The sequence below is a fragment of the Mus pahari genome, chromosome 21, assembly GCF_900095145.1.
Source record: "Mus pahari chromosome 21, PAHARI_EIJ_v1.1, whole genome shotgun sequence".
NCBI classification, from domain to species: domain Eukaryota; kingdom Metazoa; phylum Chordata; class Mammalia; order Rodentia; family Muridae; genus Mus; species Mus pahari.
The window spans coordinates 43,791,792-43,813,733 of record NC_034610.1 but is presented as its reverse complement, the minus strand read 5'-3'; the positions used below and the strand labels follow the sequence as shown (position 1 = coordinate 43,813,733).

Below are 21,942 nucleotides of genomic sequence, written 5' to 3'. Positions count from 1 at the left end.
AGATGTCACTCAAAGCCCAACTGGATGGGCCTTACCAACTAGATACATGAGTTACTTTCAGTGTACTCGGTTGGTTCACTCATGCCTATTTGGCATCGAAAAAGTTTCAATGCAACGGTCGAGATTCGGTATGTTCTTTGTTTTTGGTGAATGTAAGAAAGAGACACTGTACATTTCAAGTAGCCTTCTCGGCTCTTCAGAGCTTAGAAAGTTCCAGGTTAAATATAGAAGCCTGGCACAGGAGGGGAAGCTGCCAGGGTAAGAAAGCACATACTTAAGTCAGAGGAATGCAATGATTAATTTCCAAGTCTGCATAGTGGTATTAAATTATATCCACTACCCTTGGTCATCTGTGGGCATACAAGGGTAGAAAGCAAAGTAGGTTTAAGTGATAATTTTTTTTTTCCTGGTAATCTAACAGACAGACAGAGGCCATCTGATCAGGTGAGGGACGTCACCTGCCTGCCTGGCATCTGGCGTCCAGATAAGATGTTAGGGTGGATGTAAAGAGGAAACAAAGCCAACACCAACAGAGAGAAGCGCGTACCAGGATGAATGGAGGTGGGGTTAGATGAGCGTGGAGGAGCAGACAGGCTTCAAAAGGAGGACTTTACCTCACCACCAAGTGCCGCCTGGATGGCTTTACCTGTGTCTCCAGACAAGGCGGCCGTGCTTTTGCTTCTGGCCAGGAACGAATGCGTGGGCGTCAGGAGTCTGCTAACAACGCTGCTCTCCCAGGGGCTGAGCTGCAGGCGGCGAGCTAAATGTCACCACATAAGCAAGATGTTAGGGACATTCTTTCCTGGGCCAACGGGGTGCTGATCATCATCACACCCAATACCTCCACAGTCTGGACGGACCTCTGAGACAGCCCAGGCTTCCTAGGGAGGACACGGGGTCCCGAGTCAGGCCACAGGAGCTCCTTTTGCTGGTCTGCACTCATTAAGCAAACAACGGGTCTTGAGATGGAAATACCATTTTAATTACAGATCTGCTATTATCGGTAACTCCAGGGTGTATCTCTGTGATGGGCATCATTGACGGGTAGTAGACTGATGGCACCCACCTCTGATGGAGGGCTTCCTGGATATCTCCAATAATCAGCCTCATTGGGGCTGACAAATGAAGACTAGATTAACACAAAGCACTGCAGGAGTTCTGTCAAACTCAGGGATCTGCACGAATAGTTTAGGGGTAACTAGAGGGAAGAGGTACAGTGATTCCAAAGAGGGGACCCATGCAAAGGTCTGTATGGGGTTCTTTTGGCCTTCTTTTCACTCAGCAGGCTTGGCTGTTTCAGGTCCCCGTTTGGCACAATATCAAACTTTCAGCCGAGGATCGAGGTTAAAACTGAAGGGGAGGCAAAATTAAGCAGAAATGCCTGAGTTCAATGTTAACTACAACCCTGAAGTTTATCAGTGATGTCTGAAGATCTGAAAACAAACTTCACACAATAACATATGGGTCCCAAACTACTGGGATTTGGCAAGGCTGTGATTAGAAAATGCATGCCAATTAGGAATTTGTGTCATAAGCATCTGGCGATGGCACACTAAAACACAGAAGGTACGTGAAGAGGCTTGTGACATGCTACTGTCATACACAGATCCCACACCACCGAGAGAGCATTCTCACGCCACTCGTCAAAGCCCTTTACAACTATCTGACCCTGAGCACACCACCTCTGGCCTGCACTCCTCAGGTGTAACCTTCTCATGCTGGTCCTCTGGATGTCATCTCTTAGAGGAACAGAATTTTTAGAGTCTTGGAAATCTAGCTTAGTTTATTAAAACCATATACTGCTAGACACTGTTACACTTAGAATAGTTGCCTCCGTGCAGGGAGAACTAATTTCCAGGAAACCCTTTAATGACATGACTACTTTAAAAGTGATCACTTTGTCCAATGCTTTAAAGAATTGGTGAATTTTCCATTAGACTTTCTGTTTATTAGGGAGATCTCTTTAGATGATGATGATGATGAGATGGTTAATGTGACAAGGCTGCACACTGTGGGTGGCCTCAAACTCATGGCAATCCTGCCTCTGTCACCCAAGTGCTGAGATTACAGGTTACAGGCTTGGACTACTATCCTTGGCTTCCATGGCTAAATATTTCCCAGCGTTAAGCCTTCCTCAGAGCACTAAGGCGGCAGACAGCAGCAGAAGTAGGTGCTACGCCCACAGGCAGGGCAGTGTGGCTGCTTAAGGTAGCAATATAGCACAGCTTCATCAGAACATACGGCTCAACAGAACAGGATGCTCAATCCAGCAAGGGAGGGAAAATAAAGCGAGGCCTCCTTCTGAGATAAACTACGTGGTGACAGAGGCTCAGAACTGCAGAGAGAAGACAGCATTGACAACCCGTGTGACAAAGACCTGGCTGTCCAGAACCCCTTCTGTAGACTAGGCTGGCCTGGAACTCAGAACCCATCTGCCTAGCTCTGCTTCCCAAATGTTAAGCCCCCCCCCCCCCCCCTCCACGGTGGGAAAGGTTTTTATTTTTTTTATATCTATTAGGATTCCCAGGCTAAGCCTACTGCTTCCCTATACCCCCCCCCCCCGCTCCTCCCCCCCCCCCCCCCCCCCACCTGGCCTTAAGCCTCCCACTTCCCCTTAAGGAGTTCAACTCCTGCAAGTCCTCAGGGCATCAGCTATAGAAGCTGCTTCATGAGCAGGTCCTTACAAACCTCAGATATTTCCACTTCTACCATATTCGTGACTGACATGCAAGAGAGGGGGATGGACAGACTGAGCATCTGCTTGTAGACAACATCCCTTTTCCTATTTGTTTAATGTAGAGGTTCTTGATCTGGAGACTTTTGAAACGCTGAGGGAGGAGACACCAGGGTGGCAGAGACCACTCAGATCAGCATAGGCAACCTCAAAAAGATGCAATTCTGGCCCGTGGCTAGCCATCACCATTGTGGCCTCAGGTTAACAGAACTGAATGGCCTGGGCTAAATCAATGCTGTGCAAATCACATCAGCACATGCCACCTATGCGCACAAAATCAACTGCTGAAAAAAAGAACTCAGGGTCTCGGATGCCAGGCAGAACTTAGATGCTGCTAGATCCTGACTGTATTAGAAGAATACCCAAGTGCCGCCTGAAATCATCCAGAGATGTGGCCATTAATTCAAATTACAGCAAGGATGAAAATGTATGATTTTAGGCTACAAAGTGATTCTGGGCAGAATTCAGCTGAGATCTATCACTGTGTCCTATGATATGGATTCAAGGTGAGACTGTATTGACTCATGTCTATTTATTTATTTTAAAGGAAAGGGCTCACTACACAGTCCAGGGAGTCCTTGATCCTCCTGTCTTAGTCTCCTTGGTGGTAGGATTAGGCATCCACCACCACGTCCGGGATGTCTAGACTAACTTTAAGCTCACAGTAGACAATCTCATGTTCCTTCTTTTAAAGTCCCATTGTTCCTTCTTGAGGAGAATCTGGTTATGTAGGTGGCTTTAAAGATGAGGATATGCATTGGAGAGATGGCTAAGCAGTTAAGAGCACCGACTGTTCTTCCAGAGGTCCTGAGTTCAATTCCCAGCAACCACATGGTGGCTCACAACCATCTGTGTGATCTGATGCCCTCTTTTGGTGTGCCTGAAGACAGCAGACAGTGTACACACATAAATAAAACAAATCCTTTAAAAAATGAGGATATGCACCTTGTACTGGCTGGCTGTGTGTGTCAACTTGACACAGGCTGGAGTTATCACAGAGAAAGGAGCTTTACTTGAGGAAATGCCTTCATGAGATCCAGCTGTGGGGCATTTTCTCAATTAGTGATCAAGGGGGGAGGGCCTCTTGTGGGTGGGACCATCTTTGGGCTGGTAGCCTTGGTTTCTATAAAAAAGCAAGCTGAGCAAGCCAGGGGAAGCAAGCCAGTAAGTAACATCCCTCCATGGCCTCTGCATCAGCTCCTGCTTCCTGACCTGCTTGAGTTCCAGTCCTGACTTCCTTGGTGATAAACAGCAACGTGGACGTGTAAGCTGAATAAACCCTTTCCTCCCCAACTTGCTTCTTGGTCATGATGTTTTGTCCAGGAATAGAAACCCTGACTAAGACACACCTTTAACGTAAATTTCCAAATGGCAATGGCATTTGCTGTAGCACTTATAGGATCAATCAATGAGAAATTATGCGCTTCCGGGTAATTTTATTAGTCTATGTGACACAATTCAGGTGTAAAAATAACAGTGTTTTTTCCCTCTGTGTACCTATTTTGTAGATGTGTGACACATCTACACATATATGTGTATATGTATGTATATGTATATGTATGTATAAGCACATGTTTATGAATGTGTGTGTGTGGAGGCCACATGTCAGTATCTTCAGCAACTGTGGTCCATCTTAATGATTTTTATTATTTTTTACTTGTGTAGGTCCGTGACTGAATGCTGTGTGTGTGTGTGTGTGTGTGTGTGTGTGTGTGTGTCGAGGCTAGAAGAGCTGAAGCTACAGGCGATATGAAGCCATGTGACCTGAGTGCTGGGCAGAGAACCTCCCTGCTCTGGAAGAGAACACATGCTCTGAGCTGCTGAGCATCTCTCTCTCCCCCCACTACCGTTGTTTTCTGAGATGTGGTCTTTTGTCTGAACTTGGAACTCACTGATTAAGCCAGACAGATTCGGAGTCCTAAAGATCTTGTCCCCGATTCTCCAGTGCTGGCATTACAGGTGAGTGTTGTCATGCCTGGCTTTAACTCTTTTAATTGTTTGTTTATTTTCTAAGACAGGGTCTCACTATATAGCTCTGGCTGTTCTGGAACTTACTCTGTAGATCAGGCTGGCCTCGAACTCACAGTTATCTACTGTCTCCTAAGGGCTAGGATTAAAGGTGTCTTTACACCTGTCTGTGCCTGGATCTTTTTATTTTTTAAGTAGGCTCTGAAGGTTCTAAGCCAGGACCTCATGCCCGTGTGGTACTTACAGACACACCGTCCGATCCTTAAATCACCAGTGTTTTTAAGAAGGTGGGCAGTTGTGGCAGGCTCCCTCTGCAGTGTCTGGGGAAGCACACTGGGGGAGCTGGCTGTTTCCTGAGCGTCCTGACAATATTCCAGTACATCCGATAGCCAGCAGAGCTATTCAGATGCATTCCAGCCCCGATGGCTTTTAGCTTCAAATTAGTGTCAGGTTTGAGGTACTACTGCCGCAGGTGGGAGAAGGCTCAATTTAATAACATCGTGTTGAGTTCTTAAAACATATTTGTCTATAAAAGCTTGTAGTTTATTTTGGTAAGAACTCTTCCTACTTAGACAATAAGGCCTAACTAGTGTTCAAAAACAGCTGGCAGGAGAGTTCTCTTACTGAAGATTTTGCTTAACCAAAAAACTGAGCAAACAGAGCCTCCTGTAGCACTGGAGCCCCTTCCAGGCTGAATGGCCTTAGACCAGGGCTTTGCCTGCAGCTCCTCTGATAGGGGCAGGGAAGTGGAGCTGACTTCAGCGCTCGCGCTCTCTCTCTCTCTCACGCCATCAGCTTAGCTTAAGCCTGTGAAGACACAGACCCTGATTCTGTAGTTCTGTGTCTTGGTGCAAGGAGCAACATCCTGGCTTCAGCTACAGACTAGTTGTTGAGATTCTATTGGTTTTCTAATTCCTAACTCCACTTCTAATTCAGCCAAGGAACGCATGGCTCACTGTGGCCTGTGTACATTGTCATCTTAGTGCTGACAGGCAGAAGGACGGAAGCAAGTTCAAGGCCAGCTTGGTCTACAGACTGAATTCCAGACCAGTCAGCGTTACCCTGTCTCAGAACAAAAACAAAGACAGTGCCCTGTGGAGGCCATGCAGGTGGAAAGTGCAGGGGCCTCAGAGCCACTGCGTGGAGAGGGGCTGCCAACTGAGCGTTATTACCCTGTAGGACATTACAAATCAGGTTCTCAACCTCTGAGGGGCTGACTAAACCACCCCAAGTAGAATCCATGGACTACTCAACGTATATCTGTCCCCATACCACATGACCCTAAGAAAAGCCAATCAGATACATCATGCATAGGGTTTAAATGTAATTTTATTTCTAACTGACAATGAATTCAGCACGTTCAATCCTCAGAGACTGGTCAGGGCATCAGCTGGTTTACAGCCCGTCTCCTTATCCTCATCTTTACCCAGGACTGGAGTAGGCAGAAAAGCAAGGCTTAACTTAAGAGCATTATAAGTCCTTAACTAAGATTTGTCTCAGACCCAAGTTCTCAAAAGTACGACATAAAAGTTGTAGGTAAGTGGGCACTTTAAAAGGGAAAGGAAGGGGACAGATAACAGGAGGAACAACATGCACACCAGATCTCCATCTTAGGTTCAGCAAGGGAAGGAGCATGAAACACAGGTTTACCCCTCCCCGAATGTACTCCATCTAGTCTGCAATAAAGCATACTTATGAAGGAAAATGTAACAAATGAACATGAAAAACATCTAAAACTTGATTCCATTCTAATATCAATGCTTTAGGCAAATTTAGCTTGAACAGTTTGAGTAAGTAGACAAGAATAGAAACTGTTCAAACATTTACCACTTTATAGAATAATTCCAACATTCACATAATATAGTACAATGGTGCCACAATATAAAATACAAGATATATAAACTGACACACACGGAACATGCATATATTACATTCTTATTACAGATTAAGACATGACACTTTCTAATCTTGTAAAAACACACTGAAGGTCACCATAACTTGTTATTTTTAAAAAGTGTGTGCTTTGCATTACATGGTAATTCTTTGGTTTTATTTAAAATCATCGTAGTTATTAAAACAAGTAGCTTTTCTGAAAAGCTTGATTGTTTCATCCATGGTATAAGACAAAACTTCCATTTTATGAATAACTAAATATTCATGTACTGTAAATCCATAGGATGCATAAACTCAAAACTCCGTAAAGACTTTAGCTGGAGGACACGGTAATGCTCTCCTTAAAATAAGAGGCCGAGCCCTAAAGACTGAAATGGACACCAAGCAATCAATCACACACATCAGCAATGCCAGGAGAGACTTCTGACCAAGTGAGAAACAAGCTGGTAAAACCAAACTGCTGTTCCGAGTCATTTAAGATTTCCTTGGGAGAGCTGGCGCCCAGAACTCCCAGCGCACGGATGATCGAGACAGGACTGTCCAGAGCAAGATTATGTGCATTCTGGTGGGTAAGGGGCGACTTCGGCTGCTAACCGGCTGAGGGAAGCACCGTTTGCTAAACGCACCAATCAGCCACCTTCTAACACGAGCAACGCCCTCATCTCAAGGCACGTGACGCTCGGCCGCTTATGCCTTTTTACTCTCAAGTTTTTTTCTTCCTATTTAAGAAATATAGGGAGAGCAACTTCAGATGCTATTTCCATCTGTACACGGCCAGGAAAGAAAACATTAGGTAAGCAACAGACAGGTTTGGTTTTCCTTTTGACTGTACCTCTATCTGGAGAGTTTAGCAAAGTTGCAGACGAGGAGGAGAGCCGCTTGCTAATGACAGGATCAACATGTTTCGAAAGATTCATGGTGGAAACTGAGCGCCTGTCTGGATCTAAAACAAATGGAGAGAGTGCTAATTGACGGCTGGCATGCAGGATGGCATTTCCTAGTTCAGCGGTGGGACAAGCAGCAGGACTGGAGGCCACTGGCATAGTTTCTAGATCTTCTGCACAGCACAGTTCTCTAAGTGGACACACTAGAGGAACTTACAGGCTAGAAATGAAAACGTGATCTTCTTAAGAAATAATCAAAATGTTTAGTTCACCAGTTTCAACTCAAGCATGATTTTATGATACAAGCAGATGAAGACAAACCCCGGAGCAGAGGAAGGTTAATGAGCCGATGCAGACAAACTGTGAAGCAGAGAGGGGCCTGGGACGGTGGGTAGTGGGTACGACACTGAGAACCTTCAGTGAAGTGCAAACCCAGAGTGAGTAAGTGTGTGTGTGTGTGTGTGTGCGCGCATGTGCGCGCCTGGGAAGTGCACACCTGGTTCTGCTGCAGACCCCCTTGCTTGTACATTTGCAGCACTGACATTCACTATAGGATGACTGGTTGACAAGTAAGGATGTAGGCTGGGTCCTGCCTATATGCCAGCTACTAGGAAGCTAAGTCGGAACTATACATTTGAGGCCAGCCCAGGGATCTTCGCAAGCCCACCACCTGGATTTGTTTTTTCCTTTTTGACAGGGTCTCAACATGACCTGGCCTGAGACTTACTACACCTCTAACCTCCAACTCAAGGGTTGCAGGTGAACACCACTTAGTACACGTCGGTCACTCTGTCTGTTTCCTTATCTTTCCTGGGATTGAACCCATGGTTAGGTAAGGGCTCTACAATTGAGCTGTACCTGCAGCCCAAGACTCTGTCTCCACAGAACATAAACAAAGAGGGCTCAGTGCTGGAGAGGTTGCCTCCTGTGCCATGGCTCTGGGTTTGAGCCTTAGTTCTAGGGGTGTGGGTGTCTCTGATCTCAAAAGGTGGAATCCGTACATAAACTTGCCCAGAACTGACAGCAATATAAACTAGAATTCAACCAAAGCCAGTGAGTAATACTGTGAAAATTATCCTGCAGCCAAATAATTTAAGGAAGGCTTTAGAGTTCAAAGTCTTGCTCACCAGTGTTCATGATGCCTGAACAAACTCCACGCAATAAAAACAATCCACCACACTGCGCATGTGATAATGGCGGAGGTTAGAGATGTGGGCCATGGCCTCCATTACTGGCTGCTGAAAGCACAACCTAAAACGCTCTCCACAGGGTGGCCTTTGCACTGTCCCCACTCCACAGGGTGGCCTTTGCACTGTCCCCACTGCCCTGAATAACCTTGGCAGTAAGCAGTTTTGACGAATTTTGCCCTGTAGTCCAGCCATTCTGACTATTATCTACAACCTGCTGGTGATAAGCCTCATCAATGAGAAGGGGATCTTCAACTGGAAATCACTTTTATAGCTGACACTTAATTATGTTTTAAAAAGAAAAATAAATTAACAAGGGTGATTTCTGTGCCTCTCATTTACATTTATCTGCTGGGGTTTGGGGAATGAGAAAAAAATACAAGTCCAGAGGGGAAATAGTACCAGGAGCACCCCGATGTTGAATGTGGGCGTGCACATAAGGAAGGATGGTGAAAGCCGCGGCCATGTGGTTCTACGGAGACATATTTCCTGACACTGCTATATACTAAGATTTAGCTGGCAAAGCTGTGTCTATATTAAGTCTATCCCCAGGTATTTGTCAATAGTTTGTCTATTTCCTAGTAAGCAAGAAAAAGATGAGCTAGACAGTCATCCACCAGAGTAGCGGGAACGGCCAAGTCCACAGTTCTGCGATGGGTGGTGAAACCACAGAGGCAAGCCACGGTGTGAGGTGCGGTGCCATCTGACAATTTTCATCCAGTTTTTCTCACTGAACAAGAAACTATTTCACAAAAGGATTGGTGGGTTTACAAACAGAAGTGTTTCCATGGTAATACTAGCTGATGTTCCAGCAAGGCAGAGAAGACACTAACTTTAATAGCTTTAACGTTTCTAGGCTGGGAGGACTTAGCGTGATCAGCAGGGTTAGTACAGCGCTGCTGTGAAGGAAGGGAAGGGGCTAGCGAGCAGCGTGGATGGCTCGCTCAAACCTGCAGCGGGCTGGTCACTTCCTAGTCTTTGAGAACTTGGATCAGTTCCAACCATTTCTCACACACATGTCTTGTGGAGTGAACCAGCAGTCACTGGATTTCATCTAACAGCTTTACTGCTCCAAATAGCACAGTGGAAAGCAAGAATTAAGGCCAAGTAAATTTATTGTTTCTCAAAGGTGTTTTGACACTGTACAACAAAGCATTTCTGTAATAAAGACAGAAAGCATGAAGCTCAGAAAAAGAAAGATAGGGTTATAAAAACATTTACCATGACCACTTCTCTTCATGGAGCATCCGGGAAAACTATTCCTGACTAAGCACATCATATCTTTATGATGGCAGATTTGGTGAGCAGTCCATCACAGGTGGCAAGGGCCACATGTCACAGGGGGAATGTCACAGGGAAATAAGTTGTGGTTGTGCTTGCTAAACTTAAAAACAAAAGAGGTGGGGGGTGTTGTAAAAAACAGTAATGAGGGGGCTGGAGAGATGGCTCAGTGGTTAGGAGCACTGGATGCTCTCCCAGAGGTTCTGAGTTTAATTCCCAGAAACAGAATGGTTGCTACAAGCATCTGTAATAGGATCTGATGCTGTCTTCTAGCATACAGCATACACGCAGAGAGAGAACAGAAGATTAAAATCAATCAGAAAATATTTAAAAGAATAATGAAAACACGCAGCAAATACACAAAGAAAAATTCAACTGGATAAAGTGAAGCTGATTCCAAGTGATAGTACTGACGGCTGTGGGGGTTGATAACCTGGACGCTCTCTGCAGGTAATTCTTAGCTACAAGACACTTAAAAGGGCTTTATTAAAAATTACGTAGAGAGAAAGCAAATGCGCCATGTGTGGTCATTTCAACAACCTTCAAGTCCCCTGACCTTGAGTAACTCTTAAACACTGCTCATCTCGGATCCTGGTCTATGCAATACACAGCAGCATGCGAGGTGACTAGACTGATGCTGGTTCAGTGATCCATGACTAACTGGTCCTATGTCTGGGGGTGCGAGCTACAGAGCAGGCAGTCAGCAGACAAGGATGTTTGTACCAGATTTTCTAGTACCCCTTAAAGCTGTGATGTGGTGGTCCCCGGCTGCTAAACCAAAGAGAGTGATGACTCAGCAAAAAAGAAAAGCACAGAAAGAAAGAAAAGTCAATGACAAACGGTGTTAAGCACTGAGGTATACTGAATTTACAGTACAAAGATAAGCCTTCTGCTAATGTCATATTTCAAGATAACTTTATGTCCATTCAAGGAGAGAGAAGCAGTCCGGATGTGCACCACTGTTTCTGGTCTGAGGAATCAGCATGTGTTCCTACAGAACATCAGCTATGCACAGGTCAGGTCAGAGCGCATGCGCTCATGGGACAGATGCTGATCCAGCTGTGCTGACCCAGCTGTGCTGCTGAAATCCTTCCAGAGCAGAAAGTGACCCCGGATACCATCCCACAGCCCTGCAAACCTTATGCAAATAGATCCTTAAAACAGTTGAGGCTGTTGGGCTCAGAGGTGCATAGGCCTCTCTCTAGGGAAAGGAGCTCGCACCAAGGCAAAGAGAGGCCCTTGGGTCTTACCTCCATCAACTTCTTGTCCTCAAATAGTGGAAGCATCATTTAATTATAGCTTTATGATTTCTGAGGGGTTTTTGTTCTGCAATGAGAGATTTAGGGAAAAAAAAAAACCCAAAGTCCCAAAGCCAAATGCACTCTTACTGTCCAGCAAAAACGACAACCAAACTCAAAGAACGAGCTTGAAAGTGGTGTCTGCATTACCTCCACTGTGGATGCTTGAGCTCCCGTGGAGAGGGCTTCCCCAGGACCAGCGGTTAGACTTCTGTCTTGGCTTCTGGCTCCTTTCCATCGTCCGTCGGACAACAGCTTCATGGCGCTCCTTACCAGGGATAGATAGAAGAGCAGTTAGGTTTAGCTGTTTGAAGGTTCTGCAGCTTAAGCCAGAGTGGAGTGGACTACCTAATGTCTTGCCCTACCTTAGTGGTGTTATAATCTATTTCCTAACATCTGCACTTTAAGATGGGAACAGTAACAATCTTGGGTCGGTTCTGTAACCATCAGTAGTTCCCAGTTCAGAAGTCCCTGTGTATAACAGATACCCAGATAAATACTTTCCTACTGGGTGGGATGTCTCCACCAACACTAGTGCAGTCTTCACTTAAGCTGAAACTCTACATGTGCTTTTATGTACAGTTATGTGCATAACATACACGATATGTGTCTCCATAACCTGAGTCTTGTGATCCTCCTGATGGCAAGAATTATAGATGTGCACCAGGATGCCCCATTTAACTTGTCTGTGTGTGTGTGTGTGTGTGTGTACGTGCGCATGTGGTCATTCGAGATACACACACACACACACACACACACACACACATATATATATATATATATATATATATATATAGAGAGAGAGAGAGAGAGAGAGAGAGAGAGAGAGAGAAGGTGCCAGAACCTTATGCATGCTTGCAAGCACATGTCCTATGTCTATAAGTCAGCCTCATATGGAGCCATATTTTACAAACAGAAATCAAAGCTAGAACACAGTATTTTTTTTCTCACCCCCACCCCTCAAGCAGAGTGGACATATTACAAAAAAGTGAGAAAGAACTCTCAAGAACTCTCAAGAACAGGAAGGGGTGGGGCTGGAGAGATGGCCCAGCAGTTAAGAGCACTAATTGCTCTTCCAGGGGTCCTGACTTCAACTCCCAGCAACCACATGGTGGCTCACAACCATCTGCAATGTGATCTGACATCCTCTTCTGGTGTGTCTGAAGACAACTATAGTGTACTCATATACATAAATAAATATATTTTAAAAAAGATTAAAAAAAAAAAAAGAATAAGAAGGGGTCCAAGAGAGAAAAACTCTTTTCTTTGAGGCTTGGTCTTCATTGGCTAGCCTTGAACTTGTGACAATCCTATCTCATCTGTTTTCTGAGTGTTGGGCTTACAAGCATGCTCCACCCCACCTAGCAGGGACATGTTGTATAACCTTGCTATTTTGAGTATCACTGCCCTCCCCCCATCTCTAAAACCTTATATAACACTTATTTAAGGGTCAAGTGCAAATGAAGTACATATGCGTAAATATTTACCTACATGGAAATATTTGCATATGGCAATACCCTATGGAAGCCCACTGGGTGATATTAGCATTTCAGAAAGGCTGAATAAAGCAGTAATGCGCATTAGGTTTCCAGGAAAGACATGAGAACTCAATGTTCCAGCAGCAACACTATCAATAACCAGCTGACTTCTACCCCGCCCCCCAGCCTATGCCCCCCAACACCTGCAGCTGTCTGCACCTGGCAGGATGGGACAGGGGAGCCCCTCTCCACACCTTGTCCTCCTCCAGTCTCTGCCTCCTCTTCTCCTCCACCGCAGCCCTCCTCCGCTCCTCCTTCAGCCGCTGGTCCTCCAGCTTCTTCTTCCTTGCCTCCAGGTGCCTCTCATAGTGCTGCCGGGCTCGCTCTTCTCTCTCTAGCCAGACGGTTTCTCGTGCAGCTTTGGGGAAAAACAGGGAGAGCCAACACAGGGCAGCTTAGAACTTGAATGGCTGGGTGCTGGTGAGTGAACCCAGCTCTGTGAGTGTGTACAATGTGGCACGACCTTTGCGTTTCTCACGATGCCAAGGAGGTTGCCCTGGACTCTGCTCTTTAGGAACATGTATAGCTAGCTCTCTGGGCCACAGCCTGCATGCCCTTAAACTCTAGGATCAGCAGTTCCATTTCCATCATCTCTTTTTAAAAAGGGGTACCCTTGGCTGGTGACATGGCTCAGCGTGTAAAAGCACTTGCCGACGCAAGCATGAGGACCCGAGTTCCTTCCCCAGCATCCACCCTAGGAGGCAGCGACAGGCAGAGCCCTACGCTAACTGGCCAGCTAGCTTAACTGGCAAGATTATAATGAGAGCCATGTCTCAAAAACACAGTCGATGGCTTCTGAGAAATGACACCTCACATACACCTCTGGCTTCCACATGCATCTGTGTATGTGCATGTGCACCTACGAGTACAACATGCATCTCCAAACACATCCACATATACATACAAATACACAGAAAGAACCAAGAACAACTGCTCAGTGGTGAAAGACCTTCTCCTTTATATGTTCCTTTCCATTTCAGGAAATAAAATTATCCTCAGAGCTACTTCAACATCTGAAGTTTCCTCCGACCATGATGACTAAAAATCCATGTATTATTAACACTGTATGTGAGAATGTCCAAAATTTGGACCATAAAACCTTTAGGTTTCTGAGACAGAATCTTATGTAGCCCTTGAACTTGTTATGTATTTTAGGATAAACTGTTGAATTCCTAGTCCTGCCTGTACCCCAGAAGTGCCACCATTGTAGGTGTGTACCACTATACTAGGGTCAATGCTATTTTCAATTCTGCAGCATTAACTATTTCTCAAAGTTAGTATCTGAGGACACAAACCTTCTCAAAGAGCTGAACTGGCTTGCTGTTGGTGAAAGGACAAGGTCAGTTCAAGGCGAGGCTGCCTGAGCCATCCAGGGCAGCGAGGATAGCTGGGGGGGTGGCAGGCTTCCCCACAGCTCTGCTGTGGAGCCATGCTGCCTAGCCGCCACCACACACGCTCGGACTCAGTCAACTGATCAAACTCGAGGAAGCCAGCCTCCAAAGCTCCTACCTACGGCCCCAGAGAGACTCTCAGGCTCCCGTTAAAAACTGACTTTACAGAAGAGCACCTACTATATGCTCTACACAGCATGCACTGCGTTAAAAACTGACTTTACAGAAGAGCACCTACTATATGCTCTACACAGCATGCACTGACTGAATAAAGCCATAGTCAGAGGCCATCTTGAAGCTTAACAGGAGCACAGAATTCCGACAGCTAGATGAACTCATGTATATAAAGTTGCATTTTCTACATAGGTACTTTATTGGCAAGCTTTTAATGTCACACAGAAAGATACATTAGAGTGGTCTACTTCTCTCCCCCCCCCCCCTTATTTTTGGTTTTTCAAGACAGGGCCTTCTCTGTGTAAGTTTACCTATCCTGAACTTGTTTTGTAGACCAAGCTGGCCTCAAACTCAGAAATCCGACTGTCTTTGCTTCCCAGTTGCTGAGATTAAAGGTGTGCACCACTGTATCTGGCCCTGCAGTGGTAGCTCTTATAGACACTTAACTGGTACAAACTACCAGAAAGTGCAATGACTGTTCTTATTATATGGAACCCATTATATCCCATTTCTATCTCCGTGAGACACTATACCATTCGAGTTGTCCCAGAGTGTAACTACTCTGCACTTAACTTTTTCTACTTAAAATCTCTTAGAGATCTTTTCATGTTAAAATAGAAAAGCTCGACTCTAACTGCATTTTTAATGGCTCTGTAGCATTTTATTGCTTATATATTGTTCAAATAGACAATTATCACTTGCTTGATAGTAACAAACTTAAGACTGTTTCAGGTAATCTAACTCCGACTTTGGGTAAGAGCACTGTGCAAGCACAGATTTCTCCCGTTTGGCACAATCCTCAGGTTCCAGGTTACTAATAACTAAACAGTGCTCGGTTTTTATTCTATGGTGGCACGGAAGCATCTGAAGGCTGGGGAGAGGCTCAGTGGGAATACATGTGCAGCACAGCATCTGGGAGGCCCTAGGCTTGATCCCAGCATTTCAATGCAGCAATGAAATGCAATAAACATTCATGACTCATTGTTTCTTTGGATGCAGACTCCTCTGCCTGCGAAGCTCCTGCTTGCTCTCCTTGCCCTGTTGGCAACACAGCTACCGCAGTTAGCCCGCCCTCCCTGCTCTGCGTTCCCTCTCTACTCTAACTCAGTCTCCAGCTAACCCACTTTTGAAGGCAGTGACCTCACTCACGTCTGCCATGCATATCACCATAACCTTTGGAAATCTGCGGGTTAAAGGGCAAAAGCATCTAGTTAGAATCAAATCATCAAACCCACGGTTTCCAATCCTCACGTTCCGGCTACTAACAACAATAGGACACTTGGTTTTTAATTTTTGTGGTGTTGAGGACAAGTAATTTCCATTTCTAATAAACCCGCAGGTAGATCTAAGGTAAGTGGCGCACTGGTGTGGGAAGAGACCTGCCACACTGGTCTTCTTCAGTTAACGTGACATCTAACACTTTGTATTTCCTAAGCTGTTTTCTATGTAGCAAAGGCTGTTTCCCCATCTTCCAGAGTAAGTTTCAACCACTTGAACACATCCAAACATCTTAATAATTAATTACTTCCTGGTTCACTGTGAAAAGCATCCTAAGAATTACTTCCTGGTGCCAGGCGTGGTGGCGCACGCCTTTAATCCCAGCACTTGGGAGGCAGAGGCAGGGGGATTTCTGAGTTCGAGGCCAGCCTGGTCTACAGAGTGAGTTCCAGGACAGCCAGGGCTACACAGAGAAACAGGTTTTATCAAGACAATGTTTCTCGAAAAAAAAAAAAAGAAGAAGAAGAAAAAAGAAAAGAATTACTTCCTCGTTCACTGTGAACTACTGACTGGCTGACCCAATCTTGGGTAAGCTACCTGGAATGAATTCTATCAGAGCAAGTTGTGGGGAAACAGGGGCTTTCATGCAATTACGAGGATTAAAACATAATTATACTTCAAGCAGTACAACAGTTCTCTGGACTTAGGAAAATTTGTCCACAACTTCCACCTTTGTCACCAACATCTTAACTAAAAAAATTAAAGGTTTGACGTAGATGCACATTATCATTTAAGTGATTAATTTCATAACAAATAATCCCTTGAAGACCTTTTCTTTGAGAACATTTGGGGGTGCTGGGGGGTGACCTGCAGCCTGGCACGCTCACGCTAGGTACGCACTGTCCCAGGAGCTACTGTCATGCTTCTACCTCTGTCTCTAACAGGACGTGGAGATTCTATTGCACGGCTTCCCCAAACCCCCCTCAAAGTACAACAATTGTCTGTAAACGGTCACACGGAGAACAGGCAAATAATGTTGGAAAACATACTACTTCCTGGTCATTGCAGCCTGCTGGGGAGCCCTTGGATGAGCTACTCAGCATGGTTCCTGCGGCCTTTTAAACTATTTTAAGAATTGAAAGTTTACTTATGAACGTTAGTAATTTAAACTATTAACCTATAGTTTTGAGGCTGAACATTTTTTCAGTAAGAATTCTGAACATAAAACAAACTGAACAACAAAAAGCCAGCAATTGCTATAGACTGATTTGAGTCCCCTAACTCCAAATTCCCATGGTAAAGCTCTAATCCCCATGACTGTATTGGGAAGCAAGTCCTTCTGAAGGGAATTAAGACTGAAGTGGCTGGGCACGGTGGCGCATGCCTACAGTCTCAGCACTGAAGCGAAGGTAGGGAAGACCACTGTTCCGGCCTCCGGGATGCTCGGAAGACTCTGTTTATAAGAAGCCAAACTATGAACATAAGAAAAAGATCAAATGGGTCCCGGGGGGGGGGCTCATCTGATAGAATTTGTGGGTTTGTTTTTAAGATACAATAGCGTGTGCTCTCTTTCCCACTCTCACACTGTGTGTGTGATGCTTGTGCACCACATATGGAGATCAAAACACAACATTGTGAAGCCGATTCTTTCCTTCCATCTTCCCTTGGCTGCGTGGAGTCAGGCACAGGTCTCCCGGCTTGCAGCACGTGTTTATCTGTTGAGCCAGGTTTTGTTCTCTCCGAATGCCTGTGCCCTGAGGAGAGAGTCCTAAGCAGGCATGAGACACTGGTCTGGGGCTTCCCTGACTCCAAACTGTGAGAAACTGTAATTCTGTTGCCAAAGCCACCCAGCCCATGGGATTCTGTGAGGGCAGTGCCCTGGAGGGCAGTGAGTGGCCAGTAAAGCTGGCTACACCTTTAAGTACTCAGCAGTCATTTAATTTTCTCAAGGTGCACCTATGTAAGAGAAGAGGCTGCCCAGATAAACCATGGAGCACTGCGAATGTTAACCTTCCTGCTTTAAAGAGATGGGCGCCACTCCCTAAGCTTCAGTAATATGGACACGGGCAAGTCAGTCTCATCTGCAACTGGGATGTTTTCATGGCACAGTAATGGTAAGATGTTGGTGTCATACAACATGGAAATGTGCTATCAGTCTGGATTCTATTTAGAAACACACAGTGCCTGTTTGTTAAAGAGAATGAAAAATAGGTTCTGGGGTAGACACACAGGCTGCACAGGAACTTGAGCCTACCCATATCCTGCCACTGAACCGCTATGGGCCAGTGAACCAGTCATGCTGGGTGAGGCTCTCTCCTTGAAATCACTACAGCACCGACTTCCGGTCAGGGCTGCTGATGAGCTCATGTAACACCCACAACGCTTGGTCCAGTGCCATGCTCTTCTGTGGGGGCGGCAAACGGAATAATGGGCTGTGTGGTAATCCTGGTAACTCCTGTTCTGCTACCACAGACAGCAGTCAGCCAATAGAAGATGCAGGCAGGATAGGTATCTCAGAGTGGCTTGCTCACAGGCTGGGGTGGACGCCCCACCTACACCCGTCATGGTCCTTCTCAGCAGGCTTATGTCTGTACGGGTGGAGAACATAATTCACTGCTGGAATAGAACGGAGAACACATGGATGCCATCAACTGCTTGAAGGAGATGTGGCTTAATTTAGCTCATGATTCTTAGTGGGAAGTGAGAGGGAAGAAGTAAGATTCTCTAGAGATGGAGAGTAAAGTTACTTTACAGGACTTGGAGCAATCGTGTAGAAAATACTCATTCAATGGGGTTGGAGTTGAGAATTTGAGTATGAGGCCCTACATTCAGATTCTAAACAACACAAGTGCGTGCACACACACACACACACACACACACACACACTCACGGGAGGGAGGGAAGGAAGAAACCTAGGCAACAACTGTAAATGTTCCAGAAGTTAACGACTTTTGAAGTGAAAATAAAACTAAGAGTACAAAGAGCACAGGGACCCTCCAGAGTGTTTACCACTGTAACATGAACAGCATTTCTTTGCATCAAACCAACCCCCTGACACTTCCAGACCACATATACTACCACTTCCTATAAAAGAAAAACAGAAGAGATGATGGAATTCTTCAAAATCTACAAGAATCTGGGCATGGCAATGCTGTCTGTCATCCCAGTCCCTGGGAGGCTGAATAAGTGTACCATGAGTTCAAGACCAGTCTACTCTACATACTGAGATCTCGTTTTAGCCCCTGGGACCATCTTCCCCACCCTTTCTCCCAAACGGCAGCAATAAAATCAGTATCGATCCTATAATAAGGTGGAGTTTGCCTGTTTTGATTATCAAATGCCCAGGTCCGCTGTTTAAAAGTCTCAGAGAGTAGAGTTTAATTCCCACTGACGTGTTTGTCTAGCGCTGAGGCCCTGGAGCTGATCTCCACCCTACAAAGGAAGAAGCAACCAGAGCCACGAGAATAATGACTAGACCCCATGACATGTTTTGAAATGAAAATAAAAAAAAAAAAAAAAGAAGCAAGCAGAACTATTACTATTACAAAGCAGGCTTGGAGATGAATTGAGAAACAAGATCCAGAGAGGTCTGATGTTCCCAGGAACATGCGGGGCAGGAGAACTAGAGAGCAGGGAGAGGTCTGATGCTCCCAGGAACATGCGGGGCAGGAGGTAGAGCAGGGCTTTTAACTCAACTGACTGCAGTGCTGGGCTTTGCCTGAATCCTCCCACCCTGAAGCAGAGCCCGCTCAGGGTCATCTTTTCTCACATCAAACTCCTGGGAGCCGTGAGTAAGGTCTGGAAGCACAGGCCCCTGCTCCGTGGGCCCTTCAGATGCTTGACACTGTGTACTGTCACTCCCCAGAAACTCCTTTCTGAGCGGTGCTTTCTCTAACCCTCTGCTGTCAGCTTTCTCTCTCCTGCTCCATCCGCACCGGAGTCTATCTAGTCTTTTACATCTTCACTCCTACTCTATTTGCCTGTCCCAAGCAGCTTTATCAATCAATACACACACCTAGAACACCCAGTTCCTTTACTGGTGCTGCCTCTGTCCACAACACCGCCTTCTGCCTGGTGCTCTTCCGGAGCTCAAGCTGCTTCCTGTCAAAGCTTTTCCTGAGAAGGAGAGCTCCCCAGCTCCAGTCACAGGGCCACCACTGCTGGTGCCCGAGGGGTTACTCTGCTCTTGCCTGAGTTTACTGGATTTGTTAAAACAAGCCATGGGGTCCATTCATAGCATGGGAGTGGGTGGAAAATGAAGGGAGGGAGGGAATTACGAGAGAAGGAGGGAGAGAAAGAGAGAGGGAGGGAAGGGAGGAGGGAGGGAGAAGAGGAGGAAGGAGGGAAGGCGAGGAGGGAGAGGGGGAAGGAGACAGACAGGAAGAGAGGGAGGGAAGGAGAGCTAAGGAGTAAATGACTCAATCAAGACCTTCATTTCATTGTCTTGATGAATGGAATTCGAGGCTTTCCCATGTTACATTTTATTTTATTTTATTTTATTCTTTGAGATGAAATCACACTCTACAGCTTCACCTGGAAGTCACTATGTAGCCCAAGCTGGTTTTGAACTCTGGGTAATCCTTCCATCTCAGGGTCCCAAGAGCTGGGATAACACTGTCTTCCCCTTAACTGTAATTAGAGTATGTAGAACTGTTTGGCCTGGCCTTGCAGGACACCCACGCTGTCTCTGGTCTGAGACCTTCCCACTTTGCCCATTTCCCTGTGCTTGAAGGCCAATGGGACTGAGGTGCTGGGACAGAAACTTACACATAAGAGACCCTGTAGCACCCCGTTATGTGTGGGGAGAAGGTCTTGAAATAAGAAAGCAAGAACTTGCCGGGCGTGGTGGCGCACGCCTTTAATCCCAGTACTTGGGAGGCAGAGGCAGGTGGATTTCTGAGTTTGAGGCCAGCCTGGTCTACAGAGTGAGTTCCAGGACAGCCAGGGCTGCACAGAGAAACCCTGTCTCAAAAAACCAAAAAAAAAAAAGAAAGAAAGAAAGAAAAGATAAAGTTCCCAGACTTCTAATCTGAATATAGCTGCTGCTAAATCAATGGAGTCTGGCTTGACCAGTGGAATCTTTTCACAGCTGTCTCATTGAGACTTCCCTAGAAGCACGGACCCCCCCCCCCATCTGCTATTTCGCAGCTCAGAATCATCAGGCCTGGAGTTCCAGGCCCCCAGTCACCTGACAGGCCGTGCTCCTGTATTGTAACCTTCACCTGGAAAGAGGCCCAGCTCATACTTCACGCTGACCTGAGTCATGTACAGGCAGGCCTGAGAGACAGGGAGCAAGGTAACTTGCTCTCCAACTCAGGACATGTGAGTGGTGGAGCTGGAGTTTTAGACTCCGGATTGTCTGACTCTGGAAGCACAAAGAGCCATTCTGTTAAAACGTCCGGGCTGGAACCCCTCCTAGTGACTAATGTTCCTCCTCCACATGGGGAGAGATAGGGAAGGTCCCCATTAGTCAGTGTCACCCTTAGACTTTATCATGCCCACAGGATTCTTACTGTTCAGGGTTAGGATCTTTAGTTTCACACTTAAGGGCAAAGTAAATTTAGCAGTGAAAAGATAGTTTGTCACGTTATTCATCTGATCCCAGGACTTCATTCGGACCTTGCTTACCTAAACCATCCACAAATAAGCACCCAGTCTTCCAACTGGCTGACTCATGGCACAGCTGCCCTGGCCTGCTGACAGGAAGCATCCGCATCCAGAGCTGCCTCTTCCCGACCTGAGGGCCTAGGAAGAGCGATGCACCAAGTGCCTGAGTTGGGAGGGCAGGACTACGACGGGCCACAGGCCTGCTGAAGGTGCACACTTGCAGTCTGGATGAGAGACCTCTCAGAGGACTGCATGCTGGACTCTGACACATCCCTCTCCTCCTGTCCCTTCCTGCCCTCTGTCTCTCCTTTCTGGGTGACTAAAGTTTCCAAGCCTTTCCTCAAAAGAAAACTAACTGTTCAACAAATGATGTTAAGTAAAATCAGAAGGGACTTCGCACACAACGTTAGCTTGGGTCACACCATTATTGGTTGTTCGTTAATTAATACTAATTTGAGATGAACATCCTATACCAGGTTGAAATGATGATTTATCTCTCGATTATATGAGAACACATTAGAATTAGAATGGAGAAAAGGGCAAAGTAAAGCTATGGCTGGAAGGGCAGAGTTTGATGTAATTACCTCAGCTGAGCGAAATCTGTTCCCAGGCCAAAGTCATTTTTATATCATTGTGTTATTTTGAAAACACATTCTGATAAATCTCTAGAACAGTTTTAAACTTAGCTATGAAAGCCAACACAAGCTAAAGGTTTAGAAGGTCAACAAGATCTGTATCTCTAACACACACACACACACATACACACACA

The 21,942-nt window shown here is 45.8% G+C and overlaps 1 protein-coding gene across 6 annotated transcripts in view; it reads right to left on the bottom strand.

Moving 5' to 3' along the window:
* Map7 (microtubule associated protein 7) overlaps positions 1 to 21,942 on the bottom strand; it is a 129,746-nt gene that overhangs the window by 23,027 nt on the left and 84,777 nt on the right. For all 6 annotated transcript variants that reach the window (XM_029533216.1, XM_021221312.2, XM_029533214.1 and 3 more), the window contains exons 4-7: positions 12,978 to 13,141; positions 11,396 to 11,513; positions 7,428 to 7,538; positions 647 to 760 (exon numbers count right to left, since the gene is read on the bottom strand). In XM_029533216.1, coding sequence (XP_029389076.1) covers positions 647 to 760; positions 7,428 to 7,538; positions 11,396 to 11,513; positions 12,978 to 13,141 — 507 coding nt within the window. The remainder of the gene's footprint in view (positions 1 to 646; positions 761 to 7,427; positions 7,539 to 11,395; positions 11,514 to 12,977; positions 13,142 to 21,942) is intronic.